The 23,721-nt window shown below is 43.9% G+C and overlaps 1 protein-coding gene across 1 annotated transcript in view; it reads left to right on the forward strand.

The window, feature by feature from the left end:
* TMEFF2 (transmembrane protein with EGF like and two follistatin like domains 2) overlaps positions 1-23,721 on the forward strand; it is a 119,058-nt gene that overhangs the window by 60,851 nt on the left and 34,486 nt on the right. Inside the window, exon 5 of the mRNA XM_035536883.2 lies at positions 11,764-11,860. Coding sequence (XP_035392776.1) covers positions 11,764-11,860 — 97 coding nt within the window. The remainder of the gene's footprint in view (positions 1-11,763; positions 11,861-23,721) is intronic.

Below are 23,721 nucleotides of genomic sequence, written 5' to 3' on the forward strand. Positions count from 1 at the left end.
GATACATTCTCTGTCCCCTTCGGCAGTAGCATGTGATCAATTTTGCTACTCTGGCCTTACCTAATTATTGCTGTCGCTAATGAAGGGAAGTAGAAAAAACATGTCTTAGTAGGTTAATAAGCCATCCAGAAAATTATATTAGCATGATCAATCCTTAATGATTATGGTTTCTCATAATATTAGATCACCTGAAAGGTGGTTTTTGTAGGAGATGGGAGGGGAGGGAGGCATCATTTCCCAGCCATTCTTCCAGGTGAGCTCAGCTGATTTGGGGAGAGAAGAGCAGTCCAGCTGCTCCTTGGGAGTTTTGACTGCTCTTGCAAACGTCCCTATACTTAGCAGAGCTGATTTATTTTATCACGTAAGCATCTAGAATGGCAGCAAGTACAGGAGGTTTTCTCCCTTCCCTCCTCCCACAGATACCTGTGGCATTAGCTTTCTCTTGAACTGACGGTGCGCAATCTGTGTTGCTTTTCCCAAGGTTTTGTGAGCAAGCCTTCAGTCTCCGATCAGTCTGAGCAGCTTCCAACTGGCATTGCCCCTTTCCTCACTCACTGATGGTACGCGTTCATTTGCAATCTAGTATCTGGTTTAGCACATCAGGATTTCTTTCATTTGTTTGGGTTTTGTCTTGATGCTTCTTTATATACCTGCCTATGTCAGTACTGCAACGTACTCAGGATGTGTTTCTTCTTATAAAAGCACCTCTCTTAAAGCATGTCCAAGGCACTGAAATGAATACCAAAGGGGAATGATCCTCAAACACCAGACTCATTTTTTAAATAAAGATTTTCCCCAAATTAAACTGAATCACAGTCCTCCCTTTTAATTTGTTAATTACACTTCTGCAATGGTAATGCAATCAGCGAATATAGCTAAAGTGTTTGTGTGCGTGAATCAATATTAATGAGAAAGAGCATATTTGCAAAGCCTGATACCTACCACCCATTTGCTTGGTGGTCTTCTGCCACCACGAAGCTACTCCAGACGCAACCCGTGCGGTGCCAAGAGGCTCAGTTGCTGGAGGAGATGTGGAAGGAGAGTCTCTCCAGACCATTATCTCCCCACGGCCCCTTCTACACTGGCTGTGCCTGGGGGAAGGTGGGGAGCAGGGTGCGATGCTGGGGGTGGATAGCCCCCTCAAAGAGCTCCAGCTCAGCAGGTGCTGTGCTCTAGCCAGAGCAGAAATTTCAGGGCTTTCACATCCTCCCTGATCTGAATGACTTTGCAGATGACAAAACTCTGGGCGAGCTCATAGAGGTTAATCACGACTAAGTGAGAATGAAATCTGGCATTTTCCTGCTGGGCTTCCAAATTTCTGTATATGCAGTATATTAAAACAAAGTGAAATTAAATGTTTAAACCTTTCATGCCATATGGCTCCCCCCTATCATAAACACATCTGTAAAATTACACTCGGGGGGCAATGTTGTTCTGGTGTAAATGGATTTGCAGCCCCTGCTCTCTACTTCTCATATCAGGGCTGAGATTGACATGTCGCACTCGTCCTGTTTGCCCTGTTTGTAGGGGACTGGGGTTTTTTTCCTGTATGCAGTTATGTAAATTCTAGTTGGTGGCACAAAAATGGCATCCCTCAATTCATCCACACAGCTGGCTTGGGGAGGCTACTTCTCTTAAACCTTTGCCACCCTTCCAGCAGGGACTGTGCCACTCAGGAGATCCCTTGCCTTTCTGCTCAGGCTGCCAGCACATGGTTCTGCTGATTTTTCCCATTTATCCTGAAGGGCTATCTTAGTGCTGGACGTTTTCACACCGTTAACTGCTGTAACATGTATTTGTATTTGTTGAAGGACAAGGTTACCTAAAAGATGGGATCTGTGTTGCATAAATACTGTATCTTCTGCAGCACTGAGAAACTCTGCAGTCCCCCTCATACTACCTTCACTTACAGAGCACAAGCAAACACAGGGATGAGCCCTGATTGTGAAAGTTTAGAGATTCAGCTCAGAGGTGAAAACGAAAGAGCAGGGAGTGTGCCTGCAGAAATCTGGAATTATTCTGGGCCAGGAAGTGGACTGGGGGGGATTGGGGCCTGCTGTTTGCATACAGGCTGATGATGGAGCTGGTGGGGGAAGAAGCAGCTGAAAACCCATCTCTGGTGGCTCCCATCCAAGAGGGTACAGCCTTGCTGAGCACAGTTTTTGGCTGCTGGTTTCCTTCTGAGGCCCCATTACGGAGTGTGAGCTTGTCATGTGCCTCCTCCGCTGCTCAGCCCCCGGGCTACACGTGGCTAACCTGCACGAGCACCACAGAAACATACAGAAATTAATATAAATCAGAAGAAAAGTGGAGCGGATGAAGAAAACCACTCTCTTCTCAAGTTCAGTGAAAGGTAGGCCCAGCTCATTTTTACCGTAGAGCCACTTTACACCACCCTGATTATGTAAATGGACCTAAAATAAATTGGACTTTCGCTCACTCTGACACCACCTTCCATTGCCAGTGATTTACGGAAGCCTTTGTGTAAGTTAGAAGCAGGCCCAGCTTCTCTGGGCCACATTTTAGTATTTAAAACCCAAGATAATTGTGGTTCAGTCAAGACTGGAAGCAGCTTTGTAAAATTGGTTAATACCCAGATTTGGGTTTCTTCAATGGCTTAAATGGAGTGGCATATTATCTCCTCTATAGTCTGCCTAAAAGATAGATTTGATGTCTGCAAGCAAAGACATGAAATTGCTATAGGCTTCCGCTCTTATAGCCTGCCACCTATTTGATTTATGTGATAAGTGATCTCAGATGACCCTCCAAGGCACTGAACCATTAGAGAGTTATGTTGCACAGTGATAAGAAATCTTCAGAGATGCCTAAATCTTCTTTTACCACTGGGAGTTTCATCTGTTCTGGAATAAAGAACATTTTTATGTATGATGTTGCTATCTTGCTAGCCATACTAATATTCAAAAGGATACACAGACTTAAATCAATAGCAAAGCAACAAAGACCTTAAAACTGAAGTAGTCACCAAATGAATGCTAGACAGCTCTTTTAGGCTTTATCTTTGTTCCTTTCATTCAGATTCTTGAAAGCTGAGTAGCTATACAGTTTCAAATTCAAGTCTTCTGTTAATCTTTCCACCAGGCAGGAAGCTGGCAAAAGCACTTTTCAGTGCAAGAAGTCCTGGAAAGTCACATCACCCATTTTGGGCTTCCTTATTATAGGCTTTGTGAAACCATAGTTTGGATCCTTCCTTCTTTTTTTTTTCCCCCCCTTTTTTTTTTCCCCCACCGAGTTTCTTTAAATTCAGAGATCCAAGTTCCTCCCTGCCTAGAATGAGTAAGTGTATAGGATCTCAGGCTGGATGTGAATTCTTGACTGGGGTCAGGGAAAGCACGGGCAGGTAATTTCTGTGGTTTACGTCTGACATCTTCCCACGCAGAAGAAGGCACTGCTGATTCGTGTTCCTCCAACTGAACTGGTGTCTGCTGCTCACTGGAACTTGCTCTAAGGGCAGTTGTAGAAAGGATGTTTGGGGCCCCCTTGGCAATCTGCAGAAGGGGTGAAGGGGGTTTTAAGCCTGGCCGGCTCCCCTCCCTTCTGGCACATAGGGCCAGTTGGCCTCAAAAAGCTCAGGCTTGATCCTCCTTCTGGGTAGCCTCTGAGGAATATTTTCCTGACAGTAAGAAAGGTGTTATGATATTGGCTATGTTCCTGAACTGCAGCTTCCCATCTCCCTTGACACAGCGCCGGGGTTTAATGATCTGTGCAGCCAGGCTAGTCTACCTGAGGGAGGAATCAGACATCTTTTTCTGTTTCTCCTCCATTCTGATGGATCATCTGGTCCATGCAATTAGGACTATAGTAATCTCCTCCCCGGCCCTTTAATAACAGCCTTGATTGGTGACCCGTCGTATTGCATCCATCCAGCTGTGGGCATGTCCACTCGGTTGCTTTGTTCGCGCTGTTGGGCATATTGGAATACATGAGAGCAGGGACTGGTGCCACAAAAGGTTTGGCAGCATCACAGGCATGTTTACAACAAGCTGCATCTATTCCTTAAATTCTCCTGCAAGGAAGTGATTTCTCTTTAAAATTAAATTAATGCAAGGCAAAGATGAATAGTCCCCACGTGCTATTTGGCTTTTTGCTCAATGCTGTTTATGAGAGGAAGCTCTTGGCAAAATTAAATGAACCTCCTCTTCCTCAAGCTGGCAAATACTGTCAGTGCTGGTCATAGTACACCTTCATAAATCTGAGATGTTGGCATCCCACATGCACCAGGCAAACATCAAATTTTGTAGAGGGACCACACAAGGGTGCAATAATCACAGCTGTTTCATGTCAGCATTCAAAAAGCTTACAATAGGATTTTATTCAATGAGCCATTCCTTTTGAAATGCCATTAGAGATATTTGCTAGGAGAAACTGGCCTCAACTAATCGTATTTAATTTTTTACCAAATGCACTGTGGGAGCAGCAGGGATATGCATGAGACAGAAACAAGCAAATACTGTTTATTTAGAATAAATAAACTTTGAATAAGAATTGAATGCATTCCGTCCTGGCAACAGTTGTGCAAATACAGGCAAGTCCCTACAGAGGTCTGTAGGGGGTCGTGTCCTGACCCAGGTGCTCTTGGAGACCTCCAGTTGTGCCCGTTGAAAGGAGAGAACTGCAATCAGATAGATGCAGAGGAGCAATTCCGCTCCTCTGAAACCAAGTATGTGTATTGTTAAGCCATTTTCTTATTATTCAGTATAGAGGAGGTGAAGTGGAAATTGTAAATCGTAATTCTCCCATTATTTCATCAGACTCCTTTGTTCAAGTCGCTAAGCTCAGACAGGCATGTGTAAATAAAAGGAAAAGCCAAAGATGAGTTTACTCAGGATCATCCCAAACTGGGGTTTGGTCAACAGTGAGGCTCCCAGGTAGGTGCCGAAAGCCTGATAATAACCGTGAGTGTCCTGTCATCTCGTGTCCGGTCATCCATGTAGTGGGCAGCCAGCAGAAGGCCACCAGAGGCTTTACTCCTCGGCATTAGCCAAAGGACACCTTGTGTTGAGCTCATGGGAGGTAGCTGGTGAGTGGCTGGGTGCTTGTCTCTGGTTTTCTCTGAATGCTTTTTGTGTCATTTAGTGAAAATCTTAGAGATTACAGCTTGGTTTCTATATCGAAAGGAAACTGAAAAGTTGGGGAAAGGAAAGAAGCCGAAAGATCATGGGAAGAAAGGCATGACAGAAAGCAAGATAGGAGGTAAAAAATAAAGATGGAACCGGAGAGAGCAGCAGTGCTCAGAGATAATGCAAAGCAATTTTTACACTAGTTATTGACTGAACTCGAGGCACATCTCAGGCTCTGTTTTCTTGTACAAATTATACTGTATCCATGGTAGACTCAGAGCTGGTAGCACAAAGTGCAGGGGAGCTCAGCACAGCGCGAGCTCTGGTTCAGAAGTGCTTTTTTCCTGTTCAGCATAAACACAGCATTGCACATGACTGCGAAAACGTGAATCAGCCCCATAAAAATAATGAGTTTCAAAAATGATAAACTTGATAGTTTCTGGCATTTATTGTGCTCACAAGCTTTTTCTCCACAGCCCTAAAGCTTAGTCATACCTTTCAAAACAAATACATGTAGAAACTAGATCTTTCTACATTGAGATAATCCACCAGCTGTGAGTTTAAGAAAATATATAACCTGAGAGTCACAGCAGATATATGAGAGCTGGAAAACACTGCAAATTGAATCTGATTGGCATCAAAGCAGTGCCTGGCTGTATCTGCATGGTCTTTAGCAAGAAGATAAGAACAGACTTTATCAGCAGTCCAAGCTGGCTGGATACATCTAGTTCCACCCTGAAAACCTCGCTAGGTATGTGCATCGTGCTGAACTCAGCCCACCAACCTTTCCCAGCTGGGAATGGCAACGTGAAGGCACCCAAAGCAGGACCCAAAGCAGTATAAGCCCTGCAAAACATGACCAGGTTTTATGGGCATCCAGCTCAGCTATGGCACAAGCTTGGCACTGCTTAAATAACCTGCCCATCGATGGTGGAGAGGTGATTTCAAGGAGTGACCCTTGGTGGCATGGAGAAACCGATGCAGTCAGCGCCTGTTGACATGGGGGAGAATATTTCGGGTCTCCTTGAGAAGTTCTGAGTCAGGTCCTGAGCCGGGCAGAGACGCTGTTTCCTCATGCAATAAGTAATTTCCCCAGCATGTTTGTGTGTGTGAAAGAGAGATAGTAAATTTGTATTTATTGAGATGGAGCCAGACAGCAGGAGTAAAGCAGAACAAGACGTGTCAGAGCTGGGATTTATTACTGACACAGTAGACCATTTTCTTTTCATTTTGACCATAATGTCGTTCTGAGCCTCTGCCAGGCTTCGAGAGCAGAGCCATTCGTGAGTCCACCCCCTGCTTCACACCCTTCATTTTTCTCACTTTGCAGGTTTTGACTGAGCTAATGCTTTCAGGAAAAAAGACTTATTGATTAGAAAGAAGTCACTTGCAGCATCTGGGCTTTTATTGGCCTCGTCCGTGAGGTGTTTTTAGCTGTTCGGTGGAGGTGCAGGTAGTGTTTGTTCTAACACATTTAGTAAATTCTCCTGGTTCTCTGCCCTTGTTTCTCAGAGCTTTCTCACGTTCTCTGCTCTTCCTTGTCACCTGTCCAGAGCAATCCCGTTCAGACTGCAGCATGTGACAGGATCACCTTAGCTGCTCTGAAGATTATCATCCTTCTCCTCCTCCACATTTTAATTTGCATGTTGTCTTCCGTTCCAAAACACAAAAACAGCCATTGCCCCTCATCTTCATGTGATTCTTGTTATTGCCTAGATTTTATAGCTAAAAACTAGTGGATATCCTGTTAGAGTGATCTAGAGCAATTTCATTTGAAGTTCTTCTTTCAGCAAGAGCAAAGACATCTGGCTGTGACAAGTCTAGTAGTCAAGTATTAATTCTGTCGTAATTTCTGCACGTGACCAGAATGCTAACAGTTGTTACTTATAATTGCCGTAGTGCAAAGTTAATCTGTAAAAACCCGCCCTGACAGGAGACATTTTTGCAGTTAGGGAAAGAGAGGTTGTGATGGACTGGGCTGTCCTTACAACTACTTGCTAGTTGGGTTGCATATGGAGATGTGCAGCACATGGACTGCAGTAGGCATAAAAACCTGACTTAGGGTGTCTTTACGTAGTGAATTCCTGCAGATGCTGGGTCATGCAAACATGTTGGCTAGGAAGCCCAAGGTGTGTTAGCTTGGGCTCAGCACTCTGCTGAGGCAATCCCACAGTTTTTGGTCAGGATTAAGCATGATGAAAGCAAGAAGGTCATGCCTGCTCAGGGATTGCAATCAGCTTACATCTGATCGCATCAACCAAAGAAATACTGCATAATACCAAAACAAAAATCATAGCAATTTTTATACTAATATTTTTGTATATTCAAGCTTGTGATTATGATGTTTAATACTTTTTGTTGTTGTTCTCCAGTAAAGTTAAAATACATCGAATAAGGATTATTGTAATAATAGTAGTAGTCCTACAAAGGCCTATGAAAACTGAACTAAGACTCCCCTGAGTTTCCCTGTTGCCTTCAGAGACATGTATGTGGAAGGGTTTTAGCCAAGCGAGATGAGTGTTTAGCTGAGGGTGCCACCCAAGTGCCTCTCTCCCTCATGGCTCACCAACTCCTCGTTCCTCTTCAACTCCTCACAGTATGATTGATCAGGCAAGTTGTGAGTGTGTCCTTGTGTCATTTAGGAAATAGGTGCCGCCATGTGTCTCAGATCAAGACCGTGAGCTGCTCTGCATAGTCCTAATGACCCCATTTGAGCGCCTTTTCTGGAACTTGCAAAGAGTTTAATTCCATTCCACCTTGGACGTCCCTGGAGTGTCTTGGAAAGGCACTGAGCTAGTTTATCCAGAAGCTCCAGCACAGATATTCTGGTGTTCTTTTGTTAAAACAGATAAACCACCAGTCATCAGTTCCTAGCAGAGTGTGTCTGGGAAGCCGTGCCTATAGCCAGGGTTGCAGCACCTATAGAAAGAAGACTCTTGACTCAAAGAGATGGAAGTATGAAGAGAAAAAAGAGGTACCTACAGGGGTGGCCAGGCTGAGGCTTCTGGATTTCTCCTGATACTACAGGAGATAATCAGAGTCAGAGCGATGTACCGATGATACTTTCAATCTAGTTTTTCACCTACAGAAGCAAAGCAACATCTCTCAAAGGCGGTTTCTTTCTTGTATGGCTTGCAAACAATACAGATGTTTCGGAAATCACGACTATCTGATCTGAGTGCAGTGAGAATGCCAGAAAAGGACCAAATGATTTAAACAGGAGCTGTTGTGGTTACCACAGCCCATTGACTCTGTAAATTGTGTCCCAGCTAAAGAATTTGTATTGCTTAGCAGAGTGAGATAGTCTCTGAAGTGACTTTCAGATAATGTTAGTGACCTGCTAACCCATGTTAGCGCATTCCCTTGAACTCTGCAAGTTGCTAATCTTGCTAAGACAAATAGGAACTTGCAGCTTAACATGTCTCAGCTGCGTGAGTAATAAGCAGTGGGCTTCAGCAATTAGCTCCCCGGGAGCCTGCCACGTTCAGGCAGGGTCCTGGTGTTAAACCTCAACGGTTGCTAATATGAGAACTTTTTAACTTGTGTGAGAACAAAGAATCGTACTGGTTTTATTTGTAGCAAGAGGAATCCAGAATCTGTATTATTCCCACTAACATTTTTTTTTCAGTTGAGATATGAAAGCAAGTGCAGCCAGGAATAAAAAAGGAAAAAGAGTATCCTTAGAAAATAAGCATCCACTAGTCCTCAAGCTAAGAAGCAGCAGGGAATATTGGGAAAATAACTCTAAGATGCCCAGATTTATCAAGGCACTTACCTGCACAGCATGCAGAAAACAAACCTCTGCATCCGTTAGTCTGTGGATGGGGGCTCTCATGCGGGTATGTATGTTTGTGTAGGAAGAGAAAACACACCTTAAGGAAATGTAAATAATAATATTATCTGTAGATACTGAGGACAGAGGAGAGAGGGAGAGAGAAACAGCTATGTTTTTTAATGAAGGCTGCTGCATGCGTGGACATGTAATGAGAGCGTGTACATTGGCGTGCTGGATGCAGAGCTTCTTTATAAAACATGGGTGGGTTACCTGTTATTTTCTCGTGGAAATTCAGAACTGCGTTGTGCCTTAGTTTGGATGTTCCCATTGAAATCAGTTCCTTCTATTCAAACTACTGAATCTTTCAAATTACGTATTTTAATGACTTAAGTAGCTATTTTGCTCAATTAGCAGTGCGGACCCGTGTGAAGTCCCTGGTCAAACCAATCCTGCTAGGTTATTATAAGTAGAAACATTACAGGGAGGGAAAAAATAGGGCGCCTGCTTTTAATTAAAAGGAAGTGGTTTTAATTATATGTTTTTAATTATGAGGGAAGTGATTTGCAAAATAACAAAATAAAGAAATGATTGCTCCTTTCCTTAAGAACATGTTCTCACTCCCGTGGATTGGAGCAGTTGTCATATTCCTGGTAGGTAAAGAGTGCCTGGCAGTCACAAGAAGTCTTCTGCCCATGGGTCCCTTTGTACAGTTATTCATTACAGCTCCCAGGGAGTCTGCCAAATACTCTGTTCCCCTTTTACAGATAGAGGAACTGTGGCACAGAGAAGCAATGTGACTTGATAAATCCAGATCGTGTTTCCTGCCTAATATCTTAGCCACTGGAAATCCTCTGCCAAGAATGGCTGTCAAAGTTGTCTCTCCAGAAAAAGATTTCTATATATATTAAAAAAAATGGGGGGAGGGGGAGGGGAGAATCAATGAAAAACCCGGGCATGGATGCAGCTGCAGAGAAGTGGGGAGGAGCTGTACCGCAGCAGCAGCGTGAGCTCCCCAGTGCAGTAGGTTCAGGATCACACACGTGGCCCATGGAGATGCTAATGGTGTGAGGCAACGGCACTCAGACACCCTGTCCGCTCTTGTACATCAGCTCGTACAAGATGCGAGCCTAGCAAGTTCCTCAGTCACTGAAGGACAGAGAAAACACACATCTCAGACCCTCCCTACAAAGCCTGCAGTAGAACGAAAATCCAAAGTGTGTTTTCTGAGTTTCCCCTTTTCTTTCTGCAGATGAACATTATAGATGTAAAGATGAGCAGACTTCTACAAATAGGGCAAAACCTCTTCTTTTTTCCTTTTATGATCATCAGAAAATGTCATTTTTTCCCATTTTACAAAGCAGGGAACAGGGCAGAGGCTAAATAACTCATCCAGGGTATGAAAGCAGGTGTGTTGGAAAATGGGGATTGGGGTCACAGTTTCTCTTTTAGAGGCAAAAACCCTTTCTCCTCCAAATGCTTTGTGAAAGCTTGTGCCTCTTGTTCTTTCCTGAGTACCTAACAAAAGCAGCCTATTCAATTCAGAGCACTCCAACCTGAAAGTCTCCGGTTAATGCTCTCCTGCAGTAAACGCACATCAGGCAGTCAGTTTGTCCCATCGGTGTTACTGGTGACCAACACGCTTCAGTGTGTCCACAGCTTCAGCTGGCTGGGCCAAAACATGCAGTAAACCCACACTGCAGTGCTGACTCCAAATGGAAGAGAGGAATGAAAGGGTGATGCTGCAGGGAACATATCTGCAGATAACAGCATCCGTCAAAGCTGATGGATACCTGAAGTCTGGGCTGGCTTAATTATTCTGCAAGGATATCGCTAGGTAGAGTCTTGATAGAAAGCAGCCCCTTTTGAAAGATGTCAAAAGGTGCTTGTATACTTGTGTACAAATGTAGATAACGCCTCTTGAGGCTCTTTGAACAAACCCTCTTCTTGGTGCCCTTAGATGCAGAATTCAGGTGGGCTGTTCCTGCTTTACAAAGGTTATGCCGCAGCAGCAGCGGGGCCGCCTGGTTTTAGGTGCTCTTTGCAAGTAGGCTGGGAGCACCAGAAGCAAAGCACAGCAGCACTGGATGGCAAAAGCCAGTTGGGGACTTGTGGGATTCACTTGGTTTGTTGTTTTTTGCTACAAGTCACCACATCTCACCTGACTTGTGCCATGGTCAGCATGCAGGGCTCTCCACGTGGTGCGTGGAGCAAGGACGCTGCTCCGTGGAGCTTTGTCTCTGCACTGCTTGGGACTTTTGGAGAGCATTGTGCTGCAGGGGCCTTTGGAAAAATAATGATGCTTCGGAAATGAAAGGAGGTTTGGATAGATTTCCGTACCCGTGCTGGAGATTGTCCCCTCCTCTGGATAGCACTAAATCTTTCCTGCCAGGGATAACTGGTCCTTGGGGCTCGCAGCAATACTTCTGGAGAGAAAAACGTTTTGTTTTTGGAGTGGATAAAATTGTACCAGGCGGCAGGTGCTTTCAAAATATTTTTGAGGAAAGCGTTCCCGTGGGTGCCTCTCAAGGCCTTCACCTGTAAAGGACACAAGGCAGCGGGTGATGCTGTCAGTGCGCCTCAATTATTTTCCCGGGAACAAGGCAGTGAGGCTCAGTGGTGATACAGACCTCCAAAGATGCAGCTGGAAGGAGTCAGTGTTTGAAGGGAGAAGGAAGAGGAAGGGCTTTTCTCCGCTTTTCCTTTTCACTCCATAACCCAGGGAATTTCTCACAGGACAACAAGGAAATCTCTGTGTAGGTCCCATTCAGAAACGCTGTCTGTTGGCCAAGCATCACCTTTATGAGCAGCGCATTAAGCTAACACGGTGAATAGATTTTTCTAGAGAAAGAGAAGTGCTTTGCTACGGTGCTGTCTTTACTAATGTGTATTCTTCTGCTTTCCATCAAACAGTCAATGAAGGCTCAGGTGAAACCAATCAAAAAGAGACATCGACCTGTGACATTTGCCAGTTTGGGGCAGAGTGTGACGAAGATGCAGAGGATGTTTGGTACAGTAACTTGGTCTACTCTTCTATTTTAATGAATGTTGTATTATTGAAATATACTGTGAGTTAGAAAGCATTTAAAATATTGGATATTCAATTTTCTGCACCCAGAGATTCATCTGACAGTGACTGAGGTGGTTATTACTCTAAAAAAAATGTATAAAACAGATTGGTTTATAATTCTTGAACATGCACAATTTAGAAAAAGTCCAGAAACACTGTTATCCATTTTGTTGCAGTTACAACTTATGTTACTCCATCTGGGGTTTTACAGCTTTATTCTTTGATAAAAATAGAATTGGGAAAAGTAATTGACCTACAGCTTTTCTGGTTAAAAAGTATCATTAATATTATCATCATGTTAAGTCATGTGTGGCATTAGAAATGTGGAAAATCTGTCTCGCTTTTTTCTAGTTGCTGGAGTCAAAGATCTAACCCTCAAACATTTGAAGTAAATAGAGTGTACATTCAAGCATTTTCTCAATGGAGATTTATTTTTTATTTTTAAAAAGAGGTTTTTAAAATCTTCTTGTTTGTTCATTTGTTTTAAACCTTAATCACATAAGCTGAAGGGAAATAATTCTATCTACTCAGAATATTTTTCTGAATTTTTCAATTTGCCTAGATACTATGCAAATACTTCATAGTAAGTCAACTTTAAACTAATCATTTCATCATGATTTTGGAACAGCCAATGTAGATCAAAAAGCAGCTATTCACAGAGCTGTACTTCTAAGGCTGCCTTTATAGCAAGCCTCATATTTCTAAGTAATTAATATAAACTTAGAGAGACAACAAAATAATCATGCAAATGTTAGAGCTTTTGATCTGAATGATGCTTCTGAAGCTGAGGGCTGACAGCAGTTAGAGGATGGATAGAGAAGCTGGGCAGTGAGATATCAGGAAGGCACTATTGCCCAAACTTCAACTTGGACAGTAAGAATGGAGCAGAGGGGAATGAATGAATGAATGAATGATGAACATGATAATTGGGACCAGTGTTGGGCAGCTGACTTCATCCACACAGGGCATCCATGTGATATTGGTCAGGCATGACATTATAAACATTTCTGCAGCAGCTTAGGAATATGGTGATCCATTTGTGCTCATTTTGGTTTGGTCTTTCTAAGCTTCTAATAACCTCTTGTTCTAGTCTTTAAAAAATACCAAGCAAACAAGCCACAGAAGTCTTGCTCTGTTTCCAGTTATCAAAAGAAATTGTTGTGTTAAAAAACAGGAACAAGATGTATCTTGGTTACAGGTTTGCAATAACGCAAAGAGATTTGCATGGATGAAAGTGCTTAATTTTGACTTTGTTTAAGGAAATTACTTCTGGTGTCAGGATTTTTGCTGTCTCCTTGACCAGTTATCCTTGAGAGTTTGGTGGTGCGGTGTTGAAACAAAATGATGGTTAAATTAATATATCAAAATCCACAGTCTGATGCTCATGTTTTCATAATAAAGTGCACTTTCAAGTTGGAAGGCAGCAGAAGAGAGGGGCGAGGAATAAAATTAGCTACCAGATAACATTATTAATCACAAGTACCGTGTAGCAGTGTTTATTTTTTTCCAGAAATAGCTCGATAAAAGAGCCGGATCCAACTTACCCCAGTAACGTTCCCACTACAGCTTCTGCAACTAATTCCTCCCCTTTGAAACAGCTTGGCTTATACAGAGCAGCGGAATAACTGCAGCAGCTGAAGTTCTCAATCTTTATTGACAGGTAGTCGTTCTGCAGGGGAAGATGCTTCTCGGGGTGGGAAGCAGGGAAGGGCATTTGCTGGGAAGATGTTAAAAGGCAGTAAAGCAGATTTCCAACCAGAAGTAAAAAGACCGTGCAAAGCCTGTTAAAGGTCCGCTTTGAAGTAAACAACTTCATACGCCACAACAGAGCTCCGCTTTCCTGTCCCTGCCCCTTGATTAGTCGTGGATAAGTGTCTTTCTAAAAAATGAGCCTTCCGGGTGTTAGTTCTTTGTTAGTCTTATTTCTGGAATAAAAGCAGGCCATGTATGGGGAACCTAGATCCCTCTTTCAAATGTACATTAATTGAATTTCCGTGTTTGGCACCAGATAGTTATATCTTGGTGCACTTCCCCCCTCTCCCTGCAAAGATTCGGTGTGCAGAAAATGCCCTTAAATTAAATGGGAAACGAAATTCCAGTTTATTATTCAATCAATGCTTTTACACCTGTCTAATTTCAGATGTAAGCAGGGCTCCTCTGGTTATCTCGGCCAGCTGATGAGGTTTCTAAAAGTCCAAATGAGGTCAGGGTTCCCAGCAGCCCCAGAGCTGCTGCTACGGGGTGAGAAGCCCAGCACTAGCGGTGTTCCCTATCCATCAGGAGGGTGCAGGATCTGTGTCCAGTCCACTCTAGGTAATGGGGATGCACATTGGCAGCAGAGCCAGACCTTAGAGAGCTGGAGATGTGAGGCTGGCTGTTTGCCTGATATTTCTAGGGTGTCAGAGTAGATCAGAGGAGAGAGCACAGGTGTGATAGCAGATGTGGTTGGGCTGCTGATGATTTAAAGCGACAATTAACATTATTCTGCATTGCCACAGTCTGTTATTTTGCAGTCCCTTGTCTCTGGTTTAACTCTTTTTTTGTTGTTATTCATTGCCAATTGTCACTCAGCTGAATTGTGCTATTGTAGTGTGTCACCATTATTTTAAAATCGTTTTATTTGCTTAAAACCAATCTGTTAATGGCTAGACTCCTGGGATTTTGGTAGGGTTTTGCCACATAATAGACATCTCGAAGGGCTAAGATACGTGTGTGAACATTTTCTGGAAAGTATGAAGAAAAGGCAGAAAAGAACCGTCTGTAATAACAGGTTTTCTGAGGCATGGTAAAACACGCATATATTATTATGCCATTCTGCAGTCTAATATCACAAGAGTGAATGCAATTTGGCATTCCATTAGTGAATCTCTTTCTCTGGGTTAAAAACAAAGACTGTTCAATTGAAAGTCTTTAACATCTTGCTACTTTAATATGTGAAAGCTTCTTGTCACTAAGAAGATCGTGTATTACTGGCATTATTCCCACCTTTAATGCATTTTGCACCAGTGAGCTTCATGAATATTTAAAGCAGGGCAGTGGCTATGCTCTTTAGCACTGGATTGCAATCTATTGGTAAATTAGACATTTGGTGTTGCTTACTTTGGGTTTTATTTCTGAGCTGCCTAAGGAATAATTGATTTTGTAAGACAGGGCTACTCAACATAACACCCCGAGAGATATACTTAAAAGGAAATGAAGAATGAAGCGTAACGCTCTGAACAGTGGTGTGTTTCTAAGATCTTCCAAAAAGCATCCATGAAATACTCACTCACTGTATATAAATAGTACTCACCAAATGGAGTGCCTGCTCATCTGCTAAAGTGGCTTAGTGTCAGTACATAACCACGTCAAAAACCTAGATTCCAGTATCAATCTCCTCCTTATGAGCCACCGAGGAAATAAGAGCACTCCACACTGGGCAAGCCGTGGTTTGGATGGATACTGGGCAGCTATTCCAGAGGTCCATGACATGTCCAAGTAAGTGAAGGGAGATAAATAATAGCGAAAACCCCTCTGTTGAATTTCCTTTTGGAAGACACAGAGAAGAGAGGACAGGAGTGTTTTCTTAAATCAAGATTAAAGCCTACAAACCTCTGACTTGTAGAGTTAATCAAAATCAGAATGATGAATTGGGGTTAGATATGCGTGCTTTTCCTTTGAATTTCAAAATCAGAAGGTCAGCCAGCAGCAGAGACTCAAAGTGCAGGATTGCCCAGGATGAGATGCAGTTTGCTCGCAGTAAGGAGACGCAGAGATGTCCAACACGCTCGGGAGAGAGTGCCCTGCAGCCTGGCAGTGTCCAAGGAGGCCATCCCTATAGGTTTCTCCTCTGCCTTCCCCGCAGGAGGAAGAGGAGAGGCAGCAGCGTGCCTGGCCACAGGTGCCTGACCTCGAATGGGCTGCACAGTGCTCTGCAGCATGGCACACTCGATGCCTAGGGCAGAGGAGGGAAGTCCCTCAGATCCCACTTCCTCCACCCTTGGATCCGGGGAGGGCAGCAGCTTTCCTGAAGTGTTTGATGCCTGGCCCGGAAGGGCAGAAAGGCAGCCTTCCTGAGATGCTGAGCATGGTGAAGGAAGGGACAAGGCTCTCCTGCGTGACGTGCAGCCAGGTGGTGTTCCCAAGGGAGGCGGTGGAGTTGCAGCACGTCCCTTGCGTCCTGTGCTTCTTTCTGCATGGCTGAGACAATAAACTCCACTTACCCACAGCAAACAGACGCTCAAGATGTATTAAAAAGGTGAACTGTTCCAGTCTTTTGTTTCATATCTTACTGCTAATCACTGATAAATACATATATATAGTGGGTGCATGCTCCTGTACAACAGGCAGGCAATCCACAACACGTGAGGATGGTGAAACTGCTTTCTCATGCAAGTAGACTGCACTGTACATGAAAGATATCTGTGCAAATCATGCAGCTGCCATCAACCACTACCCCTGTAATCAATACTGCTCCAACAATCAATATTTATCTTTATTATAGTATAGAAAGAAAACACATAAAAGAAACGAATGATTTTGCCAGCTTCTCAATCCACCCAGCAATTAGGTCAGTCAGCTTTGGGTCCCTTCCCCCTTCCATCAGTTGCTCTCATCGAAAGCATCTGCAAACAAGATGCCGTACTACTACAGAGTACTAAAAGGTAGTTTGAAAGCTCACATACATTACACGGGTATTGGCTGCTTCATGTTCAGCAGTGTGTATAATAACTGTGTGTGACCTACTTGTTCCAGATGCAGAAACAACGAGCTACTTTAACATCTGCAATGTCCCGTGCATTATACAGTAGCTATATGGCAGTTTCCTGCTGCTTGCCTTTCTCTTCTAGAGAAAGTAGTAGGTCTTAAAACATAGTGGTTGGATTCATGGTTCAAATAAACACCGAAATGGAATTAAATAATTAAAATCCACAATCTTGCAAAGGCTAGCATTTCTGCTTAACTTGAGATCATACCTAAGGCATAAAACACGGTTGCTGCTGCATAGATCTTCATGGGGAGCACGGTAGTCACGTCTAATAACAGCAAAGCAAAGGGACTGTGGCATGCAGTCTTTGCATTGCACAACAGGAGACAACCAAGCAGCTTACACCCTCTGAGGATCTTAGCCCTGGCCTAGTAGCAGAGCTGCCTCCACTGTCTGCCACGATTCCTCTCAGGTTTCTCGCTGGCAAGCTACTGAGGTATTGTAGGTATCTTTCAGCAGACCGTTTGAACTTAAAACCAGCCCAGGTTAGTGCCCAACCATGTCCAGAGAAAGATTCCCACTGGCTTTAAAAGGGCCTTAGATCAAGACGTGATTTTCTCCTTTCTCAGTGATGAATCCGTAGAAAGAGCAAGGGAAGATATGGGGAACAAGAAGTTACGTTTATCTTCAGAGAGCATTTCTCTAAAAGCAGCTTATGGTCCAATCTTTTTTGAGGAGTGGGAGGCAGGAACGAGCACATTGTATTTCTAAGTTGAATGCACTAGTGGCTTGGCCAGAAAGAAGTAATGCTTGGAAAAATGATGGCTTGTTTGGACATCTTCTGAAATTGTTTTACTCTGCATACATTTAGTTTGGTTTTAGTCTAAAACAGCCATTTTTTCCCAGTCAGGTAAGTTTCCAAAAATCAGCTTACCATCTTTACATCCTATATCCTGTGCCAAAGTATCCTATTTAATTTGGAAGTGAGACTTTGGTCCCTAGCTCCCACAGGTTGGTACTTTGGGGAATTTGACCTTTCCATCCACTGGGTGACCACAGTCCTTCAGAGCCTTATGCTCACTTGACAAGCTCCTGCCTTTCCAGATTCTCAAGATTTATTTTCCTAATAACATCCTTTAAAAAAAAATGTTTTTAACATACGCCACGATTGTCTAGAGTTACTTATACTTCATAGTGTTTTACTACCAATACACTTTGGAGCGGTCTGGTAAATAATTTAGCCTACCCAAAGAAATTAACTGTATTTTCTCTATGCATCAAGGAAGTCTGTCATATAGACTATATATCATGGCTCTAAATGTTCTCAGATAAATGCAAAACCGCATTGTGTTCCATCTGTACTATTCACCCAAGTAAGTCTTTCAGGGACCCTATATGATACGTATATTTTTTATCTTTTGCAATTAATAGCAAAACTCACCATGTGTCCAGGGGATAACACTCTACACAGCCATAAAGCTTATAGATTTTTATCCTTTCAGATGCTTGGTCCAGACTTGGTTTTCAGTTTCAGAGGGTGAACTTCCAGCTTATGTAAGTCAATGAAAGTTATTCCACCGACTTCAGTGAGGCAAATATTCTCTCCCAGTATCGTAAACAGGGAATAATTTCTTGGTAGCCAGTGGAGCCTTTCACTGGCAGAAGGGAGAATAAACTCCATACACAGTTGTTCACAGAGTGCAAACTTGGAAATTGTGATGATAAAAGCAGAATTTGGCTTACTGACTGCTTCAATTGCTTCAGAGGAAATATTGATTTGTGAAAAGCCAAAAATAGTTTCTGAGATTTTTTTGTTTTGTTTCCTTGTCTTATCATCTTTCAATGCTCCTGTACTAGCAAGACACAAATTCTTCTGAAATTTAAGGGGGGAATAGCTTATAAGGCATGTAGAGCTGTCACCTGTCTTTACAATGATTAGTCTTTTCAACTTAAAGTAAAAGTAAAAAAACGCAATTTTAAAGTGTGGCTCAAAATAGCCAAGTTTTCATGTCAGGTTTACACAGCCTAGGGGCCCACATTCCTGTGGACAGGAGACACAGAGGCAGCAGAGGGGTGGGTGGTCACGGAAGGGAATGCTGGGGACAGACTGGGGAAGGACAGAGGGCTGCGGAAGTAGGGAGATGACCTAAAGCTGGCTTCCAGCCGCTCTGCTTTGCTGTTTGCTGGGCAGCACGGAGGAGCCACCATGGATTTTGGAGGCCCTACCTGTAGGCAGCACAGAGGTCCTCTTCGCCGGTGCTTGCTCTGCCTGAGCCTCCACAGGCAGCGTGTGGCAGGCACATTAAACATGTTCATGGTGGGGCATACATGTGCTGGAGGATGTGGGGGTGGCAGCTCTGCTGGCCTCGAGGTTTTGGCTGTGGGCTGCGTGAAGGCTGATCCATGTGTGTTACAAGGGTGCATGAGAAAGCAGCAGCATCCCTCTGTATTTTCATTTTGTGCAGATCACTGGGGAGCCTACACAACATGGCAGAGCAACCATTTTATGTGCCCCGTTTAACAAGAGAGATAATGAACCTGGGGGATTTTTCCTCTCTTTTCTCCCAAAAGCTGCGACTGCGTCTTTCAGTCCTTGGTAGGAAAGCGTAGCAGCTTTCTGAGTGCACACCTTTATTTGCATTTGAAGGAAAGGTTTTGGCAGTCTGTTTTGTGCTCTGCTGTAATGCAGGGCGTCGTGCAGACCATTCCCAGCCTTGCTGCTTTGTGTGCGGCACACAGAAGGGCCCCGTTTGACTTTGCAGAGCTGTGCACAGGTGCTCCCGGTCAAAGCCACCACCCGGTTGTGCAACCCCATGTCTGGGAGACGCTGGGCTCAACTGATTGCGAGAGTGCACATAAGAGATAATATGATAATGCACATCAAATATTAATGTGCATTGACACATAATCGCCTGTGTATATCAGGGCCTCACTGCATGAAAGAACAAGTGCACAGACCTGGAAGAGCAATGCATTTTTGCAACTTTTTCATATTTCCTGTTCAGTGCTACCTTTTTTGTTACTTAAAAATAAGCTTTCTTTGCTCCCGAGCCCCACATTTAGCCAAAGCCGTGCCCTGGTAGTAAACTGCAAGGTGCCTTCATGACAGCCTATTTAGTCTCAATAAAAAGCCGATTGGCCTAATGCGCAATCAAGAAAGGAGTGACATTTATTGCTTCAGTTTTATGATGCTGTGAACTGAGCAAGATTTGGAGTCTTACAGTGCCTTCAGGGGGCAGGAGATCACCAGCAATGAATTGTATTTATACCTTTTCCAATTTCCTACTAGCATTTTAGCAATAAATAGGCTGTGTTGTTATTGGGTTTTATGTAAGTATGTTTACGAAAGCAGGGATACAACTTTGTAGTTCAGAATTACAAGTGTTGGCTAAATAGATCAGCAGAGAGAATAACTACGTAAAGCACTGGGAAAGCACTTTCCAATTTATTATCAAATGTCTTAATAGAACACTTCATCTCTTCCGTCCCACTGTATGTTAACTATTAAATTAAAACTACATCCGTCGCAGAAGGTCGGCGGCTCCTTCACACGCCCATGTAGGAACATCAAGGCCATGATGTGTTCACACATCCGAGCCATTAAAAATACATCCCATGCATTAAATATCAGCCTGGCAAAAGCTCAATACAAGCCGAAGCGCAGGGCTGACCTTAGGCTGGCAGGTGTCCCTTCCCCACAGCAGCCATCTCCTGCCCCGCTCCTCAGGGAGCCCACCGCGACGCCGGACCTTCCCCACGTGTGCTTGCAGGATGCAGGCGGTTCTCTAGAAAGCAAATCACAGCTAAAAGCCTGCGTGGGATGTGCCCAGACACAAAGACTTAATTGCTGTCTCTCGGTCTGCCGGTTCTGTAACGAAGGCCTCCCACACTGAGGCGCTCCTGGGACACGAGTCCCTCTGGGAGGTGCAGGTGGGTGGTACTGATCTGTGTCCCACACCTGAAGAGGGTTACTTCTACAGCAGCTTTCAGCTACAGAAAAAGAGGGTTTCTTAGAAAAAAAGAGGGTTAGCAGTGCTCTCTCCTTCTTGTACATGTGAAGCGATTTGCTCCAAGTTGCACAGGTCCCAGTCTCATACCTGTGGGCTCACCACTGTGCGGGATGACATGAGGTTATCTTGTGTTATTTCCATCAGCACAGGAGGTGCAAAGCCCGGAGGAGAGCCTGCAATACCTTCCTAAAATTTCATTAAATAGCTAGACTGGATTTTATTTTGTAATTGAAGTCAGCCTACTTGCCGAGCAGCCAGTTCAGATGGTCCTGCCTCAGGCAGGTCTCCTCGGAAGTGGGAGGCACGGGTCTTTGAGGACACAGAGCAGTCTGTGGTGAGGGTTAGTCTGATTCTGCACGTGTGAAGGAAGCCTTTACAAGGAGGAATTAGTTTACTGTGGTTTTCATCTCACTGGTGGTACAAAGGTCACTCATAATCTTGCCTTCCCCACCGGCAGTGGATGTCTTGCATGCTGTGTGGTATGGGGCTTGTGACACACAGTCACTTGTAAATCAAGTCTTTAGTCTCTTGTAAATCAAGGCCCACTTTCAGAAGTAACTTCTAGTGTCGTTAACAAAGCTGTTATGTGGAAGCACAAACCAGAAATTTGCCATGGGTCCCAGCCCAGCTGGTGCCACATTTCTTGGTGAGCAGATGGAGCCTTCCTGTGTGGCCAGGCCCGTGCCAGGACCTGCAGCTAGGCCACTGTCCCCTGCTTCCTGACGGGCCTCGCAGGCTGGGGTGAAACGCGGCAACTCATTGGAACAACTCCTGTCTTAATGTTGGCTGCAAAACTGGAGCCAACGGTATCAGCAGTTGGAGCACACAGCGATAAAATGTTGGTGAAGGACAGCGTCAAATGTTTACAGAGGGAGAGAAAGAGTCAGCAAAGCTTTGTTTTAACACAGACAGTAGAGACGTGAAGGACACCAAGTGAAGGCAAGCCATAAGAACGCATTTGTTTTATTCTTCGTGCTTTAAATAAACTTCACATACTAGATACCTGCAGACACTTGAATTGGCAATGAACAGAATTAGAAATTTCTTCTCTAGTCACGCAGTTGGAGTGAGGATTTTTCCGTTGCACTTCAAACCCAATGATTGACCTTATAATTCTCTGTGTTTAAAGCATCCAGTCTAGCAAAGGCTATCGTGCTCAACTTAGTTCCTTGTAAAGGGAAACGATATTAAAAAAAACTTAAGTGAAACATTTATTTTGCCCTGAAGGTGTTAGTGTACAATTCAACGTGCTGTTGAGGGCACCAGAGACATCAGGAAGCCAGATGAAGGTCATATTATAATTGGTGCTTTGAACTGTAAGAGGGAAGCAAAGGTGAAGTTTGTGATGTTTCCTACAGAAAACTTAGTAAAGAAAGTTATGAAAAAAAAAGAAAAGAAAGGAGGATTAGGAATCTGCTTTCAGCATCTCACACAGCAGATGAAGGCAGCCGTTTCACGAGCTGCAGCCACCAGGCTGAAGCCTTGGAAAACGGTGGAGTGTGGGACCAGCTCCTCACCGGGGCAGGCAGGTCCAGCATGATGGAGGAGCTGGTGCCCAGACGACACTCACAAAACCTTTTGAAACAACCTCCGTGAGCTGTCATTGTGGCAATTTCAGAGCAAACGTGCTCTGAAAAATGCCTCCCCTTTTTAAGCATTGCCAGTCACTCCCTGCTCTCCAGCAGCAGCGTGGCAGCTGTACAGCGATTACCCCGGCTCCTGGCTCCATGCTGCAGCTAGGCTTACAAAATCTGTTGCATTTGGTATGCAGGGAAGGACAGCAATAAATATATTCTCCACTTTAGTGCATTTTAGCTTGACATATGTCCAGTAAACAACATTTTTGGCTCTTGCAGTCCAACAAAAAAAAAAAAAACCAACACCTGATTATTCAGCGCTTCCTTCTGTTATGATGCTTTGGGGTCCTTCAAATCATTTTCATTATGCACTGCATAATAAAACTCTCTATGCAGCATGCTGATAATTCCTTGCATGGTCTCTGTGATTTCTAATTGTTTGAATAACAGTGTGCTATTGAAATGCCATGCAGAAACATTGCATCACCCTGAGGGAATCAAGCTTTTCTCCTTTTACTCGGGGTGAAGATAAACATTTGAACAGTCAAAATAGGTAAAATATCCTAGGGAAGCCACTGTGAGAAGTAGACATGCTCAGAGCAGAAGCCAGGCTGCAAAGGACAAAAAGGAAAAATAAATAAATAACTAGATAACATTGAATGGAAGGCACTCAAAGAAAGCCACGCTTTTTCTTCTCTTGTGATCTTAAAGCAGAAGAGAAGCACCAGCAGACCCAGGAAAGTAATATCGCATGCTATTTTTGTGCTGCCATTATAAAATATGTATTGTTTATTGTTCTGCACTGCAGCTAAAGTTTCGCATCTGCCTCAAAAATAAAGTTTGTTTTGAAGTAGACTTGCAGCATCTCTACACTGTAAGCCTTTCAATGATGTTTTTAAGAGTGCAGTAATAGGATTTCAGTCTTCCAGCATGCACAGGCAGGTGTTACGGTATAATTCATAGAATGAGGTAAAAATTGTGTCTGTGCATCCCGAATACATGCTTTACATACTGTTTTGTATGGATGTATGTGTGTGTACGTGATATTCAGCCTGCCTCAGTTTTGCCTTCTTCCTGGAGCACAGCTTTGGTGCCATCTTCTTGGGCTGTGTTCTGTAAGCTGCAGAGACCACTGTAGTTCACTTGAGCTTGACCAAGCTACCAGAAGTCCATATGGACTCAACATTGAGGCTTCCAGGACATTGGAGTATGATTTACCTCTCTGTAAAATGTATATAATAACATCAAATCATGGCTGCCCTAGGTCTGTATGAGATCAGTGGTCCACTGATGGCCTGCTACTGAAATGGAGGTGCGCACAAGCCCCCCAAAGGAATCCAACTGCTGAGCTGCCCTGATGTGGTGGTGAGGCTGGTAGCAGAGGTGACCTGTAAAGGGCTCTATCAGGTGGTGTGTTTTAACAAGGCATAGTGCAACAGCACAGAGATGGTCTGAACAGCGGAGGCAATTGAGGCATGTGAGCACGGACCTGCCCAGCCTGGTTAACCTCGCCAGCCCCTGCTCAGA

This window comes from Cygnus atratus, chromosome 6 (assembly GCF_013377495.2).
Source record: "Cygnus atratus isolate AKBS03 ecotype Queensland, Australia chromosome 6, CAtr_DNAZoo_HiC_assembly, whole genome shotgun sequence".
Lineage (NCBI taxonomy): Eukaryota > Metazoa > Chordata > Aves > Anseriformes > Anatidae > Cygnus > Cygnus atratus.